The sequence below is a fragment of the Brachyistius frenatus genome, unplaced genomic scaffold (assembly GCF_029030835.1).
Source record: "Brachyistius frenatus isolate BFR_SWC_R1_liver_20210118 unplaced genomic scaffold, ASM2903083v1 Contig_237, whole genome shotgun sequence".
NCBI lineage: Eukaryota > Metazoa > Chordata > Actinopteri > Embiotocidae > Brachyistius > Brachyistius frenatus.
The window spans coordinates 101,940-127,988 of NW_027210836.1; the positions used below are offsets into that span (position 1 = coordinate 101,940).

The 26,049-nt window shown below is 43.0% G+C and overlaps 1 protein-coding gene and 4 non-coding genes across 5 annotated transcripts in view; 4 read left to right on the forward strand and 1 right to left on the reverse strand.

The window, feature by feature from the left end:
* The first annotated feature begins 2,990 nt into the window (after positions 1-2,990).
* Positions 2,991-3,069, forward strand: trnas-aga (transfer RNA serine (anticodon AGA)). The gene has a single exon. It is a non-coding gene; the product is annotated as a tRNA-Ser (tRNA).
* A 1,099-nt stretch (positions 3,070-4,168) lies between these two features.
* trnag-ucc (transfer RNA glycine (anticodon UCC)) lies at positions 4,169-4,240 on the forward strand. Its single transcript has one exon. It is a non-coding gene; the product is annotated as a tRNA-Gly (tRNA).
* A 274-nt stretch (positions 4,241-4,514) lies between these two features.
* trnaa-ugc (transfer RNA alanine (anticodon UGC)) lies at positions 4,515-4,586 on the forward strand. Its single transcript has one exon. It is a non-coding gene; the product is annotated as a tRNA-Ala (tRNA).
* Positions 4,587-4,758: 172 nt separating this feature from the next.
* Positions 4,759-4,840, forward strand: trnas-aga (transfer RNA serine (anticodon AGA)). The gene has a single exon. It is a non-coding gene; the product is annotated as a tRNA-Ser (tRNA).
* Positions 4,841-10,066: 5,226 nt separating this feature from the next.
* Positions 10,067-26,049, reverse strand: part of tmtc1 (transmembrane O-mannosyltransferase targeting cadherins 1) — a 94,173-nt gene continuing 78,190 nt past the window's right edge. Inside the window, exons 14-17 of the mRNA XM_069720294.1 lie at positions 25,190-25,327; positions 24,327-24,449; positions 14,562-14,639; positions 10,067-13,024 (exon numbers count right to left, since the gene is read on the reverse strand). Coding sequence (XP_069576395.1) covers positions 12,899-13,024; positions 14,562-14,639; positions 24,327-24,449; positions 25,190-25,327 — 465 coding nt within the window. The 3' untranslated portion in view covers positions 10,067-12,898. The remainder of the gene's footprint in view (positions 13,025-14,561; positions 14,640-24,326; positions 24,450-25,189; positions 25,328-26,049) is intronic.

Below are 26,049 nucleotides of genomic sequence, written 5' to 3' on the forward strand. Positions count from 1 at the left end.
TTGCACAGCAGTGAGCTATCTCTACACGCACAAAGATTTGTTCAAAGACGTGTCTCCATGTATTTTACCATATAAAAATGAAATTCTTATAACAGTTATCAGTGCAGAGGTTCCTGTTCCTGTCCTAGAGTGGTTCACTGATGTTCCTAGAGGGTGGTCCAGCGCCTAGATGTGTCCATCATCACCACGGGCCTCCCCCTTAATATCCAAAAGCATTCCCCCTTTGTTGCCTGCCTCCATCCCATCATCCTGCCAGTCTTTGCCTTCGTGCTTCCTGGCTGTCCTTCAAAGCGGCCTCACCTATCTGTCCAGCCTAAAGGCTCCTGTTCCCTTGCTCTGCAGCTGTCGGGATACCCACTCAATCTTCAACATCCTTCCAACATTTTTCTTGATATACTTGCATACTTGAGTAAGTCAAAGCACGACTTTTACTGTAAAGTAAAATGGACCTGAACACTTCCACCACCACTGCAGTAATCACAGAGCATCAACAGGGTTCACTAGCAACTGAAAGAAAAAGTTCACCACAAGACGAGTTCAGTGGTGAGTAATGAGTTTCCAAGTCTGAGAGTTTTGATAAAAGTCAGACAATGATAAAAAAAAAGAAGCTCTTAGGAAGTTCTTATCACTCCAACTCTTCAGCAATCAGCTCTTCCAAATGCATCACATACATTGTGGCTGCAAACTGGATAGTCTGGAAAAGGTGGTGGAGAGGAGGACGCTGAAGAAATTATTATCCATATTGGACCACCCTCTCCACCTGCTGCAGGGACAGGAGATCATTCCAGATACAGGAGATCTTTCCAGATACAGGAGATCTTTCCTGATACAGGAGATCATTCCTGATACAGGAGATCTTTCCTGATACAGGAGATCATTCCAGATACAGGAGATCTTTCCTGATACAGGAGATCTTTCCAGATACAGGAGATATTTCCAGATACAGGAGATCTTTCCAGATACAGGAGATCATTCCAGATACAGGAGATCTTTCCAGATACAGGAGATCTTTCCTGATACAGGAGATCTTTCCAGATACAGGAGATCATTCCTGATACAGGAGATCTTTCCAGATACAGGAGATCATTCCAGATACAGGAGATCTTTCCTGATACAGGAGATCTTTCCAGATACAGGCGATATTTCCAGATACATGAGATCTTTCCAGATACAGGAGATCATTCCAGATACAGGAGATCATTCCAGATACAGGAGATCTTTCCAGATACAGGAGATCATTCCAGATACAGGAGATCATTCCAGATACAGAAGATCTTTCCAGATACGGGAGATCTTTCCAGATACGGGAGATCTTTCCTGATACGGGAGATCATTCCAGATACGGGAGATCATTCCAGATACGGGAGATCATTCCTGATACGGGAGATCCTTCCTGATACGGGAGATCCTTCCTGATACAGGAGATAGTTCCTGCCCACCGCTATCAGACTATACAATAACTCACCCCTCGCCAAATCCATCACACAACAATGGCACCATTGCACTGTTTATTTTATTTCATTTTATTTTATATTATTCTATTTTATTGTGTAGAATGTGCATTTTTTTAAAATATTATATTTAATATTTTGCCCCGTATATGCTGCTGGAACATAAAAATTTCCCTCTGAGGGATTAATAAAATATCTATCTATTTCTATCTATCTATCTTTGTTGAAGCCCGACATTCCCGCCTTGCCTTTTATACTGGGAATATTAGCTCAAGCATATGGACAAAAGGCTTTCATTAACCTCCCTCTGAACTTCCAGACCATAAAAAACATTCTTGATTTTAAACGTTCCCAGGATCAAAATCACTTTTATCATCTTTTAGCAACTCCAGCTGTCAAAGAATCTGCACATCTCCGACGGATTAAAGTTAAAAGCACCAGATGCCGAGATGAACGATGGCCTCTGTCTTCCCATTCTCTCCATTAAAAAAAGTGACCTTAAGATCCTTCTCAGACCTGTTCTCGTCACATTCCTGAAATCATAAATTTGACCATCTCCAGGAGCCATGATTTGCTCTCCCTAATCCATGCAGGCATCATCCAGGCATATGCGGTCACCTACCTGGATGATGTCATCATCCACAGCACCACGTGGGCAGAGCATGTGCAGCGAGTGGGCGTAGTGCTGGAGTCCCTGAGGCAGGCTGGGCTCACCGCCAACCCAGTGAAGTGTGCAGTTGGACGGAGGGAGGTACGGTATCTGGGGTACCACTTGGGCGGCGGGCAGGTGCACCCTCAGGTGGACAAGACTGCTGCTATCGCAGCCTGCCCGCAGCCCAAGACTAAAAAAGAGGTGAGGCGGTTCTTGGGGCTGGCGGGTTATTACAGGCGGTTCATCCCGGACTTTGTGGATCTGACCAGTCCTTTGACCGACCTGACCCGGAAAGGTGCCTCAGATCCGGTCCAGTGGACGGAGCAGTGCCAGTGGGCGTTGGCAGCCTGATTTTTCTGATCGTCTCTCTCTCCCCATAAAACTAGCAGTGAGACACCGGAGAGGAGGTGTGCGTGGAGGCACAAACAAACGTTAAGATGGACCAGGCATTTGCACAGACACGGTGGCGGGGTGGATTAAACTGAAAATTTAACCGATTGAACTGAGACCGGTGCTTGAAATGTGATTTGTGCCCAAGAACCCACCGCAGTAACGGACTCTCCTTTCACAGGGGAAAATATATATTTTTTGTTTACTGTTGAATGAAGTTCTGAGTGTGTAGCCAGATTGCATGATAGCTAAGTGCTGTGGGTTGAAAAGTTGGACCATGTTTAGCCGAGCGCTAACTGAAGTTTTTTTTTCTTGACTTGGCACCAGAATTAAGTGGTCAGATCGTAAAAAAGGTGTTCTGTGTTTCTCAATAACTGCAAGTTTTAAAAAATGCCTGTTAGGTATAAATGATAGATATAACGGAGCTCCGGAGTGGCCACAGAGAGGAAAACAATCTAAATAGAGTGCAATCTGAGGTAGATACTTTCTTTCACTCAGCCATGGCCGAGTGGTTAAGGCGATGGACTAGAACTCCATTGGGGTCTCCCCACGTAGGTTCAAATCCTGCCAACAACGGTAGACTGTCTTGTTTAATGGAAGAGGCGCTTCAAAGTCTGAAATCTTGGTTCATGTTCAGATTATGGTCACATTCTCATGGCCTTCACCGACAGCAAATCCTCCTTATCGGTTGTTCTTCATCCGACCTTAGCCTCCATGAAACTATTCGGCAGAAGAAGGAGTTGACAAGATGTGATCGGTGGAGGCAAAGTCCAGACTGCTAACCATTCCACCATGGAACCCCAGTTGTTTCCTTGATCCTATGGAGAAGACGAGGTATTTGAAGTTTATTAGAAATAATTTGAAAGCCGTTGAATGACTCGGTGCGGACCATGTAAGAAACTTTTCCCCAACTGTGGAGAGTGACTCCAATTGAAATCTTGGTGGCAGCTGGACTTCAAACAGCACTACAGGTAAAAAAAGGAAACCATTTTCAAACTCTCCAGACGTTTTTGGTCTTGCAAATTGACTTACACTGGTGACAGTTTTCTTTCACTGGTATCTCCTCCCAAAATCAGGTCCCACCGAGATTTGAACTCCGATCGCTGGAATCAGGTGCTGACCATTACACCATGGAACCTCAGCCCAAACCTGATGTACTATTTCGGAATAGTTTTTCACAGGAGAAAGCGAGGATGGAAAAGTAGCAAAAGTAGCCTCTGAAGATTACGTGGGAGACCCACCCGGCCATTTTGCGAGTCGCTATGGTTCAAATAGTCATGGTCAGATTGAGTCTCGGGTCGTTGACCCACCCGGCCATCATGGGAGATGTTAGGGTCACGGGAGTCGCGGTGTGAATGAATGTTTAGAACTTTGGGGAGGGATCTAAGGACTTTATTGGAAGTAGCTGCTAATTGGTGTCTTTAACCACCTACCTTGTGAAGTGATGGTGTTTCCAGTCCGAGGTACTGTACGTGCTTTCTTTCGCTCCTCTTTCAATCCATCTGTCTATTGTGGGACAAATGTGCAAGTAATTAGTAGCTTACTTTCCTCAATTGAGTGTCCATTCCCCTCATCCAGTTTGGGTAACCACACGTTTCGAGTGCTTCCCTCGTGTGGTTCCCCTCCTTCTCCTTGCCCTTTGCCCTTGTAGGATAGTTATTGGGTAAATTTAGCAGTGATGGTGGTATAGTGGTGAGCATAGCTGCCTTCCAAGCAGTTGACCTGGGTTCGATTCCCAGCCGTCGCAGCGTCTTCCTTCTTGTGGTTTCAAGACAGGTAGAATTGGGCTGACTGTCGTAGTGTTGACATGTTCCGTCAGAGGCATTCTTCATGTCAAAGACTGTCAATGCTATGTGTTCTTTCAGTCCTTTATCATGAAATTAAGACTCGTAACCCCTGTTGAAAGTGACAGAGACTCTCCACACATACTGCAATGACAAAAGTTCATCGGTTGGAAGACATTTCCCAGATTTTATCGTACTGTGACACTTTCCTGTGCAGTTTATTTCTGACTTGCTGAAGGGGATGTAGCTCAGTGGTGGAGCGCGTGCTTTGCATGTATGAGGCCCTGGGTTCGATCCCCAGCATCTCCAGAGGGTTTCTTTGATGGCAGTAATTAAGCTTTTATTTATTTCCCATATTTGGGGCGGAGCATAATAAGCAACGAAATATGTATTTCCGAAGGTGAGAGTAGTTAAGAACCACTCCACCTAGATCTCTGGATGTGGCCATGACATGCCCCGCCCCACCAGCCTCTGTCCTGTAGTTGTTGTGGCCAAGTGGTTAAGGCGATGGACTAGAACTCCATTGTGGTCTCCCAGCGTAGGTTCAAATCCTGCCAACAACGGTAGACTGTCTTGTTTAATGGAAGAGGCGCTTCAAAGTCTGAAATCTTGGTTCATGTGAAGACTATTGGCACATTCTCATGGCCTTCACCGACAACAAATCCTCCTTATCGGTTGTTCTTCATCCGACCTTAGCCTCCATGAAACTATTCGGCAGAAGAAGGAGTTGACAAGATGTGATCGGTGGAGGCAAAGTCCAGACTGCTAACCATTCCACCATGGAACCCCAGTTGTTTCCTTGATCCTATGGAGAAGACGAGGTATTTGAAGTTTATTAGAAATAATTTGAAAGCCGTTGAATGACTCGGTGCGGACCATGTAAGAAACTTTTCCCCAACTGTGGAGAGTGACTCCAATTGAAATCTTGGTGGCAGCTGGACTTCAAACAGCACTACAGGTAAAAAAAGGAAACCATTTTCAAACTCAGACGTTTTTGGTCTTGCAAATTGACTTACACTGGTGACAGTCTTCTTTCACTGGTATCCCCTCTCAAAATCAGGTCCCACCGAGATTTGAACTCGGATCGCTGGATTCAGAGTCCTGAGTCCAATTTTGACCACATCCCATATAATGATATTTTTTTGACATTTTGGGCATTTTAATTTTTATAGTTTGGATAAAATGCTGTTGTATGACATATTTATGCTATTTTGAACCACACGCCATTTTTGTCACAATTTGAACCACTTACTACATGTTCCACCCTTTAGTGGCTTTATGACATGTTTTTTTACATTGATGACCACATGCTTTAAGTAAGACATTCTTATGACATTTTATGTAATTTAGGACATGCTATCCTACGATTTTTTTTTTTGACATTTTGGACAACATACTATGACTGATTTTTCTTTTTTGCGACGACATACTATAGTTTCGCCTATTTTTTGACATTTTGGACGACATACCATACTATGACAATTTTATTCCATTTTCAATTTTATTCCATTTCATCCAAAATATTCACAATGTCATTTTCGTTTGACATTTTATGAAATTTAGGACGACATACTATATAGTATGACATTTTGGACGACATTTTCCATCATATTTTTGACCACTTGCTATATTGTTATTTTTATTAAATTTTTGACCACATGCACATGCATTGCATGACATTTTCATAATATTGTGGACCACATCCTTCCCTGACCAACCTTATTTCTGGCATGTTCTCTGTCGGTGCTTGCAGCGTTTCACAGCCCTCCAGTGATTTTCTTGTTTAGGTGTCCGTTAAACACCAACTGAAGGCCTGGTGGGTGGAACTGCGAAGATCCTTCACAATACTGAAACGGATACATTTTCTGTTGGCTCAGTTAGGGATGTGAGGCACTTGCAAATTTAGTTTGGTGGTTCCAAGTACAGCAGAAGCATCATGCGCATATTTAATCAACATTTTGCATTTGTTCTCGATGCTGACTGTTTTGAGCACAGCAGTGAAGTGTAGAGCAGTGGGCTGAAGACTTTAGGAGCCTACATATAATAACTAATGCAATTTTTTAAGTTACAGAAACATTTAAAATTTAGTAGCTTTTACTCATTTTAATTGAGTCTTTACTAGGTATCTTGAGTGTGAATGGGAGTCTGCCCATCCAGTCTACATGTGCTTTGTGGACTTGGAGAAGGCTTTCGACCGGGTCCCCCGGGGTTTTTTGTGGGGGGTGCTGCATGAGTATGGGGTGCCGCACCCGTTGCAACGGGCCATCCGGGCTCTGTACAACCGCAGTAGGAGCTGTGTTCGTATCCTCTGCAATAAGTCAGACTTGTTTCCAGTGTGTGTTGGCCTCCGGTGGGCGTGGCCTCTGCCAGGGCTGTCCTTTGTCACCGATCCTATTTGTGACCTTCATGGACAGGATATCTAGGCGCAGCCGGGGGGAGGAGCATGTCGGGTTCGGGGGTCTCCAGATCACATCTCTGCTGTTTGCAGACGATGTGGTCCTGTTGACCTCTTCAGACAATGACCTCCAGCACTCACTGGGGCGGTTTGCAGCCGAGCGTGAAGTGGCGGGGACGAGGGTTAGCACCTCCAAATCTGAGGCCATGGTTCTCTGCTAGAAACCGGTGGATTGCTCCCTCCAGGTGGGGACAGAGTTCCTGCCCCAAGTGAAGGAGTTTAAGTATCTCTGGGTCTTGTTCACGAGTGAGGGGAGGATGGAGCGGGGGATCGACCACCGGATCGGTGTGGCTGCAAAAGTTCAACAGGCGCTGCACTGGACCGTGTTGGTGAAAAGGGAGCTGAGCCGGAAGGTGAAACTCTCAGTTTACCAGGCGATCTACGTTCCGACCCTCACCGATGGTCACGAGCTCTGGGTTGTGACTGAAAGAACGCTACAAGCGGCCGAAATGAGTTTCCTCCGTAGGTGGCCGGGCTCAGCCTTAGAGATCGGGTAAGGAGTTCGGACATCAGGAGGGAACTTAGAGTTGAGGCGCAACTCCTTCGCGTCGAAAGGAGTCAGCTGAGGTGGTTCAGCATCTGATCAGGATCCTCCTGGGCGCCTCCCTCTGGAGGTTTTCTGGGCACGCCCAGCTGGCAGGAGACCACGGGGAAGACCCAGGACACGCTGGAGGGATTATATCTCCCGGCTGGCCTGGGAACGCCTCGGGATCCCCCAGCATGAGCTGGAAAGTGTTGCAGGGGAGGGAAGTCTGGGTCAGCTTGCTTGGCCTGCTGCCACCGCGACCTGACCCGGATAAGCGGAGGATGATGGATGAATGGATGGATGGATGGATGAATGGATGGATGGATGGATAGGTATCTTGAAGTAACAGATACAAAATAATATCAAGTAAAATAAATGTTTTTAATCTCCATCATAGTCTTCACTTTTTGTAAAGTCTTTAAATTCAACAAAGCTATAAAAACTCCCCAATAATGAAAATTTTAATCAATTTCAAATCAAAAGTGTATGTGTAGTACAAAGTTTTCATAAACTGATTACATAAAATGTATGAAGTAACTTTAACTCAAAATTGCTAAATATACCCATTTTGAAATTAAAAACAAACAAACATCAAGACAGACACTTTAAATGCAAGTTTCTCTTTAATAAAGTGACGATAAAACATTTACTCCAAAAATGGTTTGGTAATTAGAAATACTACACATTCAAAAAGAGTGCGAGGGCCTTGACAAACATTCTGAGGAAACAGAAATATCACAGAAGTTGATAATATGGATAAAACCTTCTGTTACAATTTACAAAACTGTTCATGATAATAAAGATACATATTGTAATACTCTTATGTTTTTAATTCCTAAAAAATTAAGCTTTAGAGACTGATGCCAAAATTCTAAAATATCCAATACTGCAGTCATCCGTTTTGTTCATTGACTTACTAACTTGCACATGATGGTCTAAACGATGCAAAGATATTAATGCAACAACCTCAGTGTAAGAAATATGGAAACGTATTTGGCTATCTCCAAGCCCTTATCACTTCCAAAAAGTAGGAACACTCTTCCAAATATTATGTCTAACAGTAACATTAGAAATTCAACTAACGTTATTTCAAAAAATTTTGAAAAGTCCTCAAGAGTAAATGAACAGTAATTTGTATATAGAAAATCAGTTCAGAAACTGTTTATTGATAAAATAATCAAACTGGAAAAAAAAACACGATTAGCTACTTCAGAAAATGAATTGGCTTACAAAGCCAAGGTGTCACATTGATGCTAAAATCGTGTAAAAAAACAATATTGCCATAAACAGTTCTGCTCAACGATTCACCACACTGCCCATAATGACCTTATAAATATAGAGCTGTAAAAGATCTGGAGTTTAATGACAAAAGCCCATTTGTGAAGAATTTCTGGAAAACCTTTCATTACTGAAAATATTGACAAATGGTTATTTCTTATTTTGGAAGAATGTTTTGTTTTGTCTCCCGAATGAACAGAAAAACACTTGTGTACATGATAATATCCATAACGTCATATCCATAAATGTAGATTTCCAGGTACAAAGCTGAGATTTATCGCCTTCAACAAAGAGTTCAAGCAATACATTCACTGTATTCTACACTCTCTAAAGTAAAAAGCAATTCAAACTGTATTAGCTTGCACTAGGTTAAAGATTTTAGTATAAATCTTTATCCCTCTGGCTTTACAATGTTTTGTGCTTTTTATGTTAGTTTCTGTTATATAAATTCAATAAAGCAAAAAAAAAAAGTAAACAAAAAAAAGTGTAATGACAAAATTAAAGAGGTTAAGCACTTAAAACTTAGAATGACATGTTTGTACTCGTGATGTAAAAAGTAAAAGATGTAAATATTACAGCCCAGTTTCTTTATCAATCTTTGACTGTTCGGTCTTACAGACATCTGTCTCTGAGGTGTGGCTCCTTTAGTCTCCTCTGGTGAAATCTCTGGCTCTCCTCCTCATCTCCTTGGCCTGTGGCAAAAGAGAAGATCTGATATATATTTTATAGATACTTCCATTTGTATGCACTTGAAGGTAAAGGAGAATGACTCACTGGCTGGGTCGTCTGTGACTGATTCCAAAGTATTGCAGGATAACCTGTGCTGTGATATCAGCACTGCTTCAGTTATGTTTTTCAGAATGTGTTCTGGTTCTGTTCTGTGCGGGAGCTGCTCTGTAACTGTTAGATAAAACATCCATTCAGGAGCTCTGGACTGATTGGTCCGCCCTTCAGAGTGGCTGCAAACACTTAATACGAGCCCAGTTTCCAGACTGTATTCGCACAGAAGAAAACTGAAGCCGTGAGCGACAGTCGGTGCAGACAGGTTATCTCATATACTGGTATGAAATAGCAGCATTAAGCAAGCTGAATTCTAACTTTTGGGAAAAAAAACAAGGCATGAATGATGGATACAATTTCAGGTGACGCTTACAAGAAACGCAGGCAGACGACGTGATGATGATGATGATGAGGAGGAGGAGGAGGTGGAGGTGGAGGAGGATGATGTGGAGAAGGATGAGGAGGAGGAGGGCTTCCATGTCACGAGGTGTGAAAGATAGAATTGCAACATTACTTTCTACTGATCGTTTATTTGAATCTTTTGGTCTTCAGTATAATATCAGTAACAGCAGTTGTGTTTATATCTTTGGAAACCTGCTGTGATGCGTCCTCAATCTGAGAAGGTTAACTCCTCAGTACCTGCTGACTTGTAGGAAAGGTTGCGACACAATAAATTAAATACTGGAGTGTTTTTTAATAAAAACAACTTGTACCTATTTTTTAACAACTTAAAAACAACTCCACACATCATTTAATAAAACATATACTTTTTTATTGTCATTGCACTCGTCACTTCATTTTTATCCCTTTTGATCACCACAAATTCTGTTCACAATCAACGTCACTCAAAGAAACACAACGAGCAGCCAAACAGAAACTTCAGAGGTTTATGGTACACCTGAAGCCACACACACACACACACACACACACACACACACACACACACACACACACACACACACACACACACACACACACACACACACACACACACACACGCACGCACACACACACACACACACACACACACACACACACACGCACACACAGACACACACACACACACACACAGACACTCACACACACGCATGCACACACGCACGCACGCACACACACACACACACACACACGCACGCACGCACGCACGCGCACGCACGCACACACACACACACACACACACACACACACACACACACACACACACACACACACACACACACACACACACACTAGCTTATCACACCTGCAGAAGGCCTGTGACATCAGGTCGTGTTTCGTCGCCACTTCAGGGAAACAGGTCAGTTTATCTCAGGAGGCTCAGCTGTCGTCAGTCTAATTACATCTTCTTCATTAGAGAGTTTTTACATTCACTAACATCCTCCAGCAGAGTGGCATTATGAGCAACGCTGAGTGACACAATCATAAAAACTCAAAGGAACACTCACTCCCTCTCCAGAGCTTTCAACAGTGTATCTTCTAAACTTAAACTGTTATCCTGAATGTCCCACTGGGATCTTTTTTTTGCTCTTTTCAATGTTTCTTTAATTTCTTTTCTTAATTAAAGAGTTTTTGTGAAACAAGGGTCCAAAGACAGAAGGTGTCACAAACTGCACAAACCAGAAATCCACTCGTGTGATTTGCGATTGTGGGTGAAATCAATATATCAAAGATCAGAATCATTAATTCAAGTAAGCTTTGAATAAATGCAGAAGCGCCAACCAACAGAAAGATAAAAGATGATACTTCAGGTTATTTTACGGGCGAGAACCACTGAACCTAATGAAGAGAAACGACAGTCCATCATTACTTTAGGACATGAAGGTCAGTCAGCCCAGAACATTTTAAGAAATTCCATTCTCAAATGAGGAAACTGTTTCCTCTTCTACAGCTGAGAAGGTTTATGTTATACTGTTGGAGAATTATTCAGAATTCAAGGAAATTAAATAACTTCTATAACATCCAGCAGAGACACATCATCCCGTCTGGTTTGTTAAAGAGTTCGTAGCTTCAGATCTGTAAAATGGTTCCGATCCAGAAGTGTCTTCAGCTGCAATACCAGCGAGTGCCACTAGAGGTCGGCTCCAAAAAGCCTCCGGCTCCATAGACTCCCATTCAACTTCTCTCATCAAATCCAAAGTGAATAAAATGTGTCCATCAGTTATCTCGGTGTTGTTAGCTAAAGTCACTCCTTCTTATTAGTTTTCTGGAGGTCCATCTGAAAATAATCCCTCATTCATTAGAAAAGAAGATTCAAGAAGACCTGTTTTTGGGGGCGTGTCTGTTTGATTGACAGGCCTGTGGTGCAGTCAGGTTACAGCTATCGGTGGGCGGGACGTAGTATCGTCAGGTTTCCGATCAGATCGGTCAGATCCACCTCTGGCTCCTCCCCCAGCTCGTCCAAATATGGTCACTTCCTGCTCCAAACCGCTCCGAACTAACAAGATGGTGACGGACAGAATCTGAACTGGAGGATTCATAACGTTCATGAACCAACGATGACATCACTGATGGATGATGACATCACTGATAGTTGATGACGTCACTGATGGTTGATTGTTGGTGCCAACCAACAAAAATAAAACATGATACCTCAGATTATACTGTAAATTTTAGATATTACCATGTTGAGGTCAGTAGGTCTCACTGTTCAAAAAACAAGTGTCACATGTGGTAGATTATTTAAACTGTCCTTTCAATCAGATTAAATAATATTAATTTAAATATGAATATTTCCGTTGTTTGCCAAAAGCAGTGTGTTGTTAATGTGTCCTCTCCGTCTACACTGATATCAGGCTTCACCCTGTGATAACAAGTGGACTGTGTGCTTTTAGAGTGGTTCGTTTACAGGTTGCAGTGGTTTGGTTCTCTCAGGTAACTGTAACTCTGTGCAGCGTATGAACCTTCAGGTTGAGGACTTGCTCTTGACTTTAGAGTATTAAAATAGACTTAATGCAAGAATATAGTAATAACTAAGGCTCCTTAATGTTTACAACAAAACACCTTTCCTGCTCCATTGATGGCAGGTTTCCTTCACTAAATGCCACAGAGAGTAAGAAGGACCGAAGCTGGTGAGTGGACCTCTGACTTCAGATCATTATGTTACACATACAGTTCTTTAAGGTCACAAAGACCTCCAGCATTCATTCACTTCATGATAACTACACTTTCACTGCACTAATGTAAATACATGAATAATTATCAAAGGCAGAGCAGAGGGCTGAATAAAATCTGTGATTAAAGGAAAAGACTTCACATGATGACAAATCAATGGAACACATGTCTGCAGCTGATGAGCATGTTGAGTAAAGCTGATGCAGACGGGGCGATGCAGCTCCAGCCGGTCACTGCTCTCTGCTGACCCGTGGAGAGGCTTGTGGACTGGGGCTTGATCAGTCTCTGTGACTCCAGCTGGTCCACCTCTAACCACGTCCCCCTCCCCCGCTGCTCCCACTCCGGCAGGCTGTCTGTGAACCAGGTCTCTTTATCCAGCAGCCTGGTGGCTGGTGTTTGGGGCTCCAGAGGGAGGGTGGCGCCCTGACCCTCTGACCCAGGAAGATGCAGCATCAGTGGGACGGAGGTGGTCTACGCTCCCCCGGTCAGTCTGCGCTCCAGACGGTCCAGTTTGGCCAAGTTCTCCTTCAGGAGTTTGGAACCAGGACTCAGCAGCAGGGCCCGCTGGTAGTACATCCTGGCTGCTGCATAGTCACCCTGCAGACACACACACACACACACACACACACACATCAAAGTCTTTTTTCTTGAGCACAGCATATTTTTTTAACTGTTTTTAATGACAGCTTGACGAGTTGCTGAGTGTTTATTCTGCGCTGCACGCTGAAGGTTCGGCGATTATTTAAAAATGTTAACACTGCGCTTGTCATTGTCACCAGCCGTCCAATCACAGTGAAGGAGGGGCGGGACCAGAGTTTTGTCTGAGCCGAGTTCCCAGACTGTTCAAACAGCTAACCTAATAACCTAACCTAACCTAATTAATATTGATAAATTGTGTCACTCCAGTCTGTAGTGTAAACATGGATGTACAGACCGTTCTCACTGGATCACTTTAACTCTGAAGAACTCTTTAAAATGAGTGACACAGCGCCTGCTTTTTATTACTCAGTGGATATGTGGAAGTTTGTTTGTGATGGAATCAGAGATAACAACATTCAGGAAGTGTCTGTTCCACTGTTTGACTGAATTGTGACTCCAAGATGGAGTTTGAAGTTTGAGCAGCTGTTGTCAGCTGTTGACCGTAACGGTAAGCAAACTTAACAAATCATAGATTTAGAGATTGTGACAAAACTTTAATGTCTGAAGATTCTCTATTCAGGCCATAGTCTATCTATGTCCAGCTGCTGTCACATAACAATCTGACAGCCGCTGGACTTGAGTCTTTGATGACCTTTCACCTCTTATCTGAAGGGCTTCCTCTGTTTGTTGGGGAGTCCCGGCTTTCGACCTGTTGTGAGGTGTGTTCACCGGGAGTTCATTACTTTTGGCCGAGTCTTGGATAAGTTTAGAGATTCCCTGGAAGTACCTTTGTATTTTGGATTCTCCTTGATGAATGAGATGGAGAGCCACCAGTAAACCCAGAGGAGTTGGACCGAGGTGATGTTTGGACCCTTCATTCCCATCGTGTGAGTACACCAGAGTGGTTGCACTGTTAAAGCATCACGTCTTGGCATTTCATTTTGTAAAAAACATAAGACTGAACTGAACTGAAACAGACTTGACACTTAACATAAATAAATCCTCAACTGTTCAAATGTTTTCTGCAGAAATGTTTTCATACTTTAAGTTGAAAGTAGCCTGTTGCTCAAGCTGCCTCTTTCTTCTGTCATTCTCTCACTTAGACGCTGGTCTCAAATATATCTGAGTACTCTGGCTGTTTTACATGCAACTACTCTGTATTGTTCCTGCAGCGCTTCTCCATTGTCTTCTCAGCTGGTCGGCTGAACTACGACTGAAATTGTTGTGGCTCACCTGTGTGGGACAGAGATTATAAAGAAACTTCATGCACATCGACACACCTGACACCACCCACCTGGGTTTGGATGTATTTTGTAATGAGGACAAATCATCTGACCTGTTTTCTTATGTCTGATTGGTTTAAACTGAATATGGAAATTTTTAGCAAAATATCACCTCAAAAAGGTCCAATAATGTTGGAAAACTAGAACTGAGGCTAAAGATGTGTTTAGGTTTTAGTACTGCTGTTTTGTGACTTTGAACTGTTCTTTGCTACCTTGATGTGCTGAATCCCTCCCATGTTCATCCAGGCCTGGGATTGCTCCGGTTTGAGTTCAACAGCCAGCTTGTAGCTCTAAAGAGAAGGAAAAACTGACAGTGAATAGAGGTGATCACTGGAGACAGACGTGAACACTGTGTTAGATTACAACCACACAAACATCAATGAATGTAACTAGATATAAAAAAACCTGATCTGAATCAAACCATTTTCATTAGTGGGCCTTATTTAGTTGAAAGTGTCTCAGTCTCAAACAGACCCTCCATATAAGCAGCACTGACTGCTTTTTGTTAATCAGCACCTGAAGTCCACAGTAAAGTGGACCTGGTCCGCTGACTGGTAATATGATGCTGCTGCTACATGATTCCACAACCCAGTATCACGGCAAAGTGTGAAATAGGCACATTTTGGCCTGTCTAGGCGTGACAGTTACACATTTTAAAAGCAAGAAGCTTGCATGTAAATGTCATGTGACGCAGGATCATGTGACCAAAGTCCCGCAACAGATGTCTCCATTCAGTTCCTTCGCTCGTGTAGTTTCTCTTCTTTCTTTTCCAGATGTCCCGTCATGGAGCTGCATGTCTCTGCTCTGTGATTGTTGTTTCCACCAACAGTTCTTCTCTTCTATCTCTATGCTGTCCTTTTCTCTCTCTGCTCTCCTCTCACTCCGAGGCAGACTCGAGGCAGATGACCGCCCACCTCTGAGTCTGGTTCTGTTAACAGATGCTCCGCCCACCTCTGATCCTGGTTCTGTTAACAGATGCTCCGCCCACCTCTGATCCCGGTTCTGTTAACAGATGCGCCGCCCACCTCTGATCCTGGTTCTGTTAACAGATGCTCCGCCCACCTCTGATCCTGGTTCTGTTAACAGATGCGCCGCCCACCTCTGAGCCTGGTTCTGTTAACAGATGCTCCGCCCACCTCTGATCCCGGTTCTGTTAACAGATGCTCCGCCCACTTCTGATCCTGGTTCTGTCGGAGGTTTCTTCCTGTTAAAGGGAGATTTCTTCCCTCTGTTGGAGGTTTTTCTCCCTTAAGAGTTTTTTTCCCTCTTAGTTTATGTGGGAATTGTTGAATTGTTGAATTGATGAATTGTTGAATTGTTGAATTGTTGAATTGTTGGTTTCTCTGTATAACGTTGTAAAGTTCTGCTGGAAGGACTTTAATGTGTTAAGTGCCATGAAATAACCTGTGTTGTGATTTGGTGCTATATAAATAAAATTGAATTGAATTGAATTGAACTATATAACTACTAACAAGTATATGTAAAAATGGATGAAGCCAATACAGAAGTTCTTACATGTGCAATACCACTGAGGGCCACTAGGGGCTGGCTCCCAAAAAAACTCCAATAGACTCCCATTCAAAAGTGGTTTTGTTTCTAAAATATTTCCTTCTTTTTGTTATGACCCCTAAAATAAAGATGAATACTTTCAGTGAGAATTCATCACCAACTCTGGAGCTCTGCGGCCTTCCTTACATCCTAGTTTTGGTTGCAGAAGTACAGGAAAGTGTAATACCACTGAGGGCCACACGGGGCTGGCTCTGTTGTTTGTCACTGCACAGAGTTGCATGTCTCTGTTTAAAGGAGCTGTTGTTCCGTGTTCTCTGGGAGGATCTTCGATCCTCAGACACAGTCTCCCACAAACTATCACAGAAGCCAAATAAATGCATATATTTAAGAGCATCTTTAATCATATTTCATCTCTTTAATTTCCCTTTTATAACTTTTATTCCTCCTGTGAATTGATTTTCACAAGTCTTTAAATTAAGTGATGGGAAGTTCTTGCTTCCTTAGATAATATGATTTTAAATCAAAATAAGTGCACATGCTACTGACTTTACCTTTTTTTTTATTTAATTCTGAGAGCACCATTCGGTGCTTAAACTATTCTTACAATTCAGACATTCAACTGAAATGGCAGAAAGTAGTTACAGTGCAGTTAGTTGCAAATAAGAGACAGATTTTTTCAGTCTCTAAAGCTCAGCATCATTCTCCAGATCCTCTGCCCTCATTTTTAAAACACCATATATGAATTCAAATTAAATTAAAATACTGGAAAAACTAAAAAAGAACTCCACTTGGACTGTTCGCTCTCTGGCCACTTTGCTCTTTGATTTTGGCTTTGTTGAGGATTGTTGGTCTCTTCGTTCATCTTGAAATCTAAACTAATTGCTGAAATTCTATTTTCAAACTCAAGACATTTTTAATACACAGAAACAGAAGTAGTTTATAGTTTAAAAAAAAACTCACTTATTTATTTATGCTTGTTATCTGCAGTTATCAGGGCAGAGCTGTGAATCTTTGAATCACACTTTGTGATCTGGCACACTTGAGACAAGAAAAAGCCTGAAAATAAACCATCTTGAAACTACACTTTAAACAGTTTCACAGGCTGCTTCGCCTCGTGTTTGTTGTCTCCTTCAGAAACTCTGATAATGCCACTGAGATAACACATCACAACAGCATCTGCGTCAGCTAACAAGGTTTTCCTGCACAAACACAGCTCTCGTTAAAGCTGCGGTGACCTGAGACGACCTCCTCGGCTCTTCCTTCTTTCCACTACATCAGTGTTTCCAGCCGAGCGCTCAGAGATCTCTCAGGGTTGTTTACTTTCTCTTCTCTCAAGCCTTTTTCTCAGGAGGTCAATCAAAGCTTCCTGTACAGGAGGAGCGCCTTCCTGAAACCTCCTTTGTGAGCTGTTCGGTGTGGGACGTGTTATTCAGTGGAGGCCAGCAGGCCGAGACATAGATAGATAGATATATACTTTATTAATCCCTCAGAGGGAAAATTTTCCCGTCTGACAGTTTGTGGATCTGTAAATGGTTCTTGTGTTGTTATACTTTTCTTACAAACTGTTGAACTGCAGTAATCCAACCAGTAGTTCTGACCCAGAGATCTGATTGGTCAACTGTACATTTGAAACGTGCTCAAATCATCATGACATCACATCCTGCTTATCACCAGAAATATCTCTCCACCTCCTCAATGGGAAAATACAATTAGAATATAATTTCATATAAAAAGTAATATGTAGTTTCTACTTGTTATAGGTCTATTAAATGACCCATTTGGTGAAAGAAACAAACACGGGGGGGGGCAGCTGGTGCGACCACGCACTCAGCTCTGGTCCTTGCAGGATGAGGTGGGAGCCATAGACACGGCAGGCAGGCAGGCAGGCAGGCAGGCAGGCAGGCAGGCAGGCAGGCAGGCAGACAGGCAGGCAGGCAGACAGGCAGGCAGGCAGGCAGGCAGGCAGACACCAGGAATCCTAACGAGAACTGGGAGCAGGTTCACTGTGTGGTTTCCCGAGGTCCGACACAAGAGGGAAGGCTGGATCCACTGTGACACAGGGTAGCAGGCAGGATGAGGTGTGTGGTCCACGGCATGTCGACGGAACGGAACGGACAGATGGCTGGTAGTACTGGCAACAGGTTGCGGGTGAGTGGACGTAGCTGAGAGTATGGACCGACACCTCAGGACTGCAGGACCAGGGTTGATATAGTATCGGGAGGTGATTAGTGGGATGAGGAACCTGCAGGTGATCAGCTGGATTGGTGGCAGCTGCTCAGAATGAAGAGGGGCGTGGCCATGAGTGGTGAATGGAGGCGGGCAGAGGAGGACACAGAACAAAACACAAGCACATGGCAAACAACAACAAATACACCGGGGAATGACCGGACACATGAGGAAAGGAGGTCTGGGAACAAAGGTCAGAACACAGGGTCAGACAGGGATCCTGACACTTTTGGTCCTTTTTGGTCGCTCTGAGCACCCGTACCGTAACACCACGGATAGTCACACACTTACAGTCCTAGCGGAGGCTAGCTGGACCGGTTTGGTTTGAACACATGACACGGAGCTAAAATGTTAAAAACACATGAGAACATGGATATCTTTGTTCATCAGATATCTTTGTTCACCAGATATCTTTGTTCATCAGATATCTTTGTTCATCAGGTATCTTTGTTCATCACATCTTTGTTCATCAGATATCTTTGTTCATCAGATATCTTTGTCCCAACCAGACTGAACTGGCTGATCAGTTTAATGTTTCTATGTTCTGTATTTATTCAGTTGGAGACTAGAAATCGTCTCTGTTGCTAGGTGGTTGCTAAGGGGTAGTAAACATTATTTACGTTACATAGGAGTCTACTGACGCGACTGGTGGAGTAAGGACTGAGGAGTGGCTGAACATGACAGTGAGGCTGATGGAAAAGCCACTCTAGAGCTTTAACTTTGCCGACCATTCCAGCAAGTAGCCAACCATGAATCATGGCAAAGCGTGAGATAGCAACGCTTTGGTCTCTCTAGGCGTGAAAGTTTCACATTTTCCTGTAATGGACGAAAATGAAACCTACTGCATGCACACAGCCATGTGATTTACAGGAAAATGAAACTTTTAGGAAAAACAACATGGTTAGGATTTGTGACAAAAAAGAACAACTCAAGAACAACGTTGTCACTTCCTGGATTTGAACCTCTGCCTTCCGCATAGGGAAGCCGAAAAATTTCCTTTGTACTTGGTCACATGATCCCACGTGACATTACATGTATGTGCATATAAGTTTCACGCATACAAAATGTGTATGCAGTGTATGCAATTTCACGCATACAAAACGTGAAACTGTCACGCCTAGAGAGGCCAAAGCGTGGCTATCTCACTTTGCTGTGATACTATATATAAAGAGGACGATGGCACTAAAACAAAAGAGTTGGTGTTAGATTCTACGACTCAGTAGTAGATTCAGGGTGAAGTAGTCGAGTCTGGTCCCCGTCAGTATTGGTTTCCCTTTACTTTAACCTGAACCTCACCTTAACTACAACCCCAGCCAGTCGTATATATGATGCTCAATTTACAGTTTTCATTATAAAAACATTAAAATTCTGTTCTTGCTGCAGTTTTTCAGTCTGACCTCAGGATGGAGACAAAGAGACTTATTGCATTTTAAAGTTCACCCACATGTTCATTATCTATGGAGCCCAAGGTTGTTTAATTAGGGCCCGAGCACCGAGCATCGGTGCGAAAGCTCTATTGTTCCTGAAGGAATTGTCGTTCTTCTTCTCCTTACGTAAAGTGATTTTCCTTTTTGGAGGTTTTAATCATATTCAAAAACTCATGAAAGTGGAAACACATTTGTCTCCTGGCGAAAATTTTTGTATTCTAGTGGAGTCGTGAGTGGGCGTGGCCAAACGGCTCGAGAGCGCCCCCTAAAGAGATGCCCCGGCGGCCACATTTACCTAAATTCACCAAATCCGGTGGACATGTGTATCACACCTAGATGCACAAAAAAGTCACTGTTACGTCAACTCGACAGGAAGTCCACCATTTTGAATTCAGTCGCCATTTTGGCTGATTCTTACACATTGTACTTTGTCAAACTCCTCCGAGGGATTTTGTCGGACCGACTTGAATTTAGGTTCTATGGATAGAAAACATGTTTGGGATTAAAAGTTGTATAAATAATTCGTTTTCATCGATGTGTGTGCCCGTGAGAGGCGGCCATTTTGAGTGTCTCACCATGAAACTAGGAGTTTCTTTAAATCTTATGTACATGGACCGACCTTCTCCAAACATCACAGGTATGATAACAGCCCCGCCCTGAAGACCTCTGTGGGGTAATATTCGCTCATAGTCCTAGCGCCCCCTATTGGCCACTGGAAATTACACTTTTCATACTTTCACATTCTACGTCGAGCTGGTTGATCCCATGAACCTAAAGTCGGGTCACAATAACCTAAACATGTAGTTGATGATATATTGAGACATTCGTTTGACTTTGTCACTGGGCGTCACCGTGATGATGCGGCAAAGTTTGATGTCTCGCCGTGACACAGGAAGTTGATGTTTAAGGTCAAAGGATGCTTGAAACCTCACGAAACGTGTCACATACATCCGGCTTGGTGAGACGATACATGTGAGGTGTTTTGCGAGTGGGCGTGGCCAAACGGCTCGCCAGAGCCCCCTGCTGGAGACAGGAAATGAGACAAAAATAGCAACTTTATGTGGGGATACGCGGTCCCTCGCATGCTGCACGTTGGGGAGACGGCTTTGGGGAGGCGGCGTGCGGGAGTGCGAGGGCCCGTACATCACTGCTTGCAGTTTTAATTTTGAGCTATTTCTGATTAAATCAGTGTTTATTTTTCAGGAGGTAATTCCAAAAATAGACTGGCTTGAGCTAAATTGACGCTAACCGGTTATTTCTAAACTCTAATGTCGACTGTGGAATATTTTCTCTTGCTTCATTATCTAGGCAACATGAGGAAGTCTAAGTTTAATGGCTGTTTGGGACATTGCAGTAGTTTTATCACCACTTTCCTGGGTTTTTATCATGAAGTCTGAGTTAACATAAAAAGCAAAGAACAAACACATCTCATTTCACAGTTTCAATTAAAGGTGTGAAATAAATCCATCCTGCATTGTGTTTTTCCAGTGGCAGTGTTCTATCAATTCACAGACAGCATGTAACAATATTTTGTTGTGTAGATGAAATGATTAATTTAATAATGAAAAAATATAAATGATTGAAGTGAATCAATGAATGGACTAAAAACTATCTTTTGTTTTGATAACTTAATTTGCGGTTGACAAACAGGTAACAAATGGCAATATATTCTAACGTGTCAATGCAATATTCAGCATGTTGCAAAATGTTTTAAATCGCATCATATCGTGGGTTAAGTATGGTGATCACATCATATTTCAGGGCTTCTGGTGATTCCCACCCCGAGTTTCATTAACATCAGTGTTAGAAGGCTGTTCTTTACTCTATTTTTTACAGTTTTGATAAGACAGAGGTAGAAAACGCTGGGGTTTTCCAAACCGCCCTCTGGCCTGGTGATGGGGGAGGAAGACTTATAAAATTTCAAAACTGTCTTGTGCCTTTTATCCACAGAGCTCAAGGTTGTTCAGTTTAGCCCTGCAGCACTGTGGAGATCTTACTGCCCGAGTTTAGGGATGTTTTTCAGGTGGGAATTTGAACACAGCCAACAGCTCTAAGGGTTAAACTATTCATGTGTGTATCTGTGTGTGTACAAGAACAAGTGCACGTACACACAACTGTGCATTCTCACAAAATATGTCCAAACCTACGCCCTTGGCAGGACGCCCTGTGACTAGTAAACAGATGTTGATATGCTTGAAGTGTGGACTTCCTGTTTGAGCAGAGCATATAAACCCTCCTCCCTGGTATAGTTAATGAAAGCCAGGTGCAGCCTAAGGGCTTAAAGGCTGGGGGGGGGGGAGTCCAGTGACCCACTGCTGGGCCGGGGGATCCATGCAAAGCAAAACATACAATATATTTAGACTTCCTTTATGAAGTAGAACAACTATCCACGACTATAAAGAGACTCAGCTGAACTCTTTTGATTTATGGCTCTAAGTGACAGTTTTGTTGATAGAATTAAGTGATTTATTGACTTTAAGTCCAAAATGGTAATAATAAAAAGGACTTGTCAATAAACTAGATTTGTTTTTACTGACACTGAGTTATCAATTTAGCACACTTTGATATTAGCAGTGCATATACAACATTGTTTCCAAAATGGGGATGCTGTGTAAAATGTAAATGCAAATACCCATGCCATGTGCACTAATGCATCCCTGTACCATCACAGATGCTGGCTTTAGAACTGAGCTGATAACAAGCTGGATGGTCCCTCTCCTCTTTAACCTGGAGGATGCAGCGTCCATGATTTCCAAACAGAATCTCAGATTGTGATCCATCAGACCTCAGGACAGTTGTCCACTTCACCTCAGTCCATCTTCAATGATCTCGGTCCAGAGAAGGCGGCGGTGTTTCTGGATCATGTTTCTATCTGGTTTCTTCTTTGGAGAGTTTTAACATCATTTGTGGACACAGCGATGAACTGTGTTCACAGACGATGGTTTTCACAAGTGTTCCTGAGCCCATGCAGTGATTTCCACTCCAGAATAGTGTGTTTTTAATGCAGTGCTGCCTGAGGGCCCGAAGATCACCACCATCCAATATTGGTTTCCAGCCTTGTCCCTTGTGTTCAGAGATTTCTCCAGATTCTCTGAATCTTTTAATGATATTATGAACCGTAGACGATGAAATCCACTAATTCTTTGCAGTTTTACGTTGAGGAACATTATTCTTAGATTGTTGCGCTATTTTCCAACAGTCTTTCAGAGTGGTGAACCTCTCCCCATCTTCACTGCTAAGAGACTCTGCCTCTCTGAAATGATATTTTTCTATCCAATCATGTTACTGATCTGTTGCCATGGTAACCTGATTAGTTGTGAGATGTTCCATCAGGTGGTTTTTTTTTTTTAGGTTTACACAACTTTTTCAGTCTTTTGTTGACCCTGTCTCAAACTTTTTTTTTTTAAACATTTTGCTGACATCAAATTCAAAAGGACCATGTATTTTTGATAAAACAGTAACATTTCTCAGTTTCAACGTGATATTTTGTCTTTAGTTTATTTTCTATTAAATATTGGTTTATGTTGTTTGCAAATCATTGCATTCTGTTTTTTTTTTTTTTTTACATTACACAGTGTCCCAACCTTTTTTTGAAAAAACAGGGTTTTAATTAGGGCCAGAGCACCAAAGGTGCAAAAGCCCTATTGTTAGCCGAGGAATTATTATTCTTTTCTCCTCAAAATTAATTGACTATTTGGAGGCTTTAGATAGATAGATAGATAGATAGATAGATAGATAGATAGATAGATAGATAGATAGATAGATAGATAGATAGATAGATAGATAGATAGATAGATAGATAGTTACTTTATTAATCCCACAAGGGGACATTTTTTCGCTTTATCATACTCAAAAACTCATGAAAGTTGGCAATCACGTCTCTCCCGGTGAAAGATTTCTACTCACTGCAACCTATACCACCATCCACAAATAGTCATTCAAATGTGACCAAAATTGCCACAGACATTCTTTGGACAGTAGATATACGTTTTCTGAACTCCGTGAAACACTTCTCCGCTGCGACTTGTTCCTCAGCGCTCAAGATAGTCCAGTGGTCTACGACGCCGCTATACTATGACTTTTTTTTCATCTGAAAAAAACCCCCAAAAAACGTAAGGCTATAGGTATGACTTTTTTTTGTCCCTTAAGTTTTTTTTAAATTTTTGAGACAAATACATAAATGTCTCAAGCTGGAATCGTATCATCTGACTTTGTCTTCATATTTTAGATGACATATTATACCCTTTTTTTTCATATCCAAAATATATATAAAAAAAGTCATACATGTCGGCATGTCGTCCAAAAAGTGACCCAAAGCATTTTTGTAAATAGTATGTAGTATATATTATATATTATATTATATATAGTAAATAGTATAACCAGGACGATGCGGCTAAGTATGATGTTTGGCCGTGACAGGAAGTTGATGTTTAAGGTCAAACGATGCTCCAAACCTCACGAAACTTTGCACATGCGTCAGGCACCAACTTTCATGAGTTTTTGAAGATGTTAAAGCCGCCAAAATAGATTTTTTTTTTTTTTTTTTTGAAGAAGAAGAATAAGGAACGAGATCGAGAATTTTTTTTTAATTGCAAGTGGGAATATGTGGACCCTCGCGTGCTGCACGTCGGGGAGCCGGCATATCACTGCTTGCAGTTTTAATTTGCTTCTATGTTTCCTAATATTAGTTTCCTCTACAAAATCTATCGGGGAGCCACAGTCCCGATCAGCTGCTGCAGAAAATCTATAGAAGCAGAGAAAAACATGGTAAAGACGGGTGGTCGATGAGACGGAGACAGAAGGAGACAGCAGTACCTCGAAGGCCCGGTCCAGCTGGTTCATCTCTCTCAGTTGGTTTCCTTTGGAGAAATGTAGCTCTGCTCTCACAGTCAGATCACTGGGATTCTGCTGCAGGGCCCGGTCCAGAGCATCCAGAGCCTGGCACGGACACACAGTCAGTTAGCACACACATGCTACACATGGACAGACAGCGCCGCGGGTCCTGCTGTATTTCTGGTTCAGAGCAGAATTTGAAGCACCTTCACTTCCTGCCATATTGAAATGAGGTAGCGAGGCTGCAGAGCAACAACAGGAACATCATCATCTATTCCTGCGCTTTATTCAAACTGCAGCGTCAGCTCCATCACAGTTGCACTGACGGACAGCACGGAAAGAACTGAAGAACTGTGACTGTCAACTTGTTGTTTTGTGGCAGGAAGTAGTTCATCTCTTTGTGTTAGCATTACAGCAGAGTCGAAACAATAATGTCCATCAATACCATTTTATCATACTGTACTCTGGACCTTAGTGGAAACACAGGAGTCCTATTCTGTGTGGAAGTGAAAGACAGATAACACCGGTGCTGATGGTGGTGATGGAGCAGAGCGGTGAGGATGAGTGGCAGCTGCTCGACAAGAAAATGGCCACCGCTCTGCCGGTGATTTGTTTCCACGGCAACTGTTAGAACGGAAGCCGTCTCCTGCAGAGAGTTTATCACTGCTGACTGTGATTGTTTGAACACGTTGTGTGATGTTTTTAGCCTGACCAATGGGCATGAAAGCCCCCGCCCCACCTCCACACACACACACACACACACACACACACACACACACACACACACACACACACACACACACACACACACACACACACACACACACACACACACACACACACACCTGAGTGTAGTTGCCCCGCTTGCTGTAGATGGCAGACAGGAGGCGGTAACATTCGATGCAGCTGCCCTCTCTGGATATGATGTCCAGGGTCATCTTCTCTGCCTCTTTGGTGCGACCGGCCATGGCTAACACCTGAGCCTGAGTGTGTGCAAGGAGAAACACAGGAAATGTGGTGAATATCCAGGCTGTGGCAGCTTTCCCATAACACACACACACACCAAGTTGTCCGGCCTGCCACGTTTCATTGATGTGTGTGATCTTAGAGATCTTATAGAACCATATAATCCTAGCAGAGCACTTCTCTCTCAGTACGCTGGTCTACTTGTGGTTCCTAGAGTTTACAGAAGTAGAATGGGAGGCGGAGCTTCAGTTTTCAGGCTCCTCCCCTGTGGAACCAGCTCCCAGTTTGTGTTGGAGGGGCAGAAACCCTCTCTAGCTTTAAGATTAGACTCAAAACGTTCCTTCTTGATAAAGCCTATAGTTAGGGCTGGCTCAGGTAGACCTGAACCAACCCTTAGTTATGCTTTATAGGCCGATGCTGCTGGAGGACTTCGTTACATGCTGAGCTTCTTTTCTTTCCTCCTACTCTTTAACTGACTCATACCTCACCATCTTCTTCTCTCCCATAGTTTCTTCTTATTGTCTGTTGTCTCCATTCAGTTCCTTCACTCGTGTAGTTTCTGTTCTTTCTTTTCCAGATGTCCCGTCATGGAGCTGCATGTCTCTGATCTGCGCTTCTCGTCTCCACCAACAGTTCTTCTCTTCTATCTCTATGCTGTCCTTTTCTCTCTCTGCTCTCCTCTCACCCCAACCAGTCGAGGCAGATGGCCACCCACCTCTGAGCCTGGTTCTGATAACAG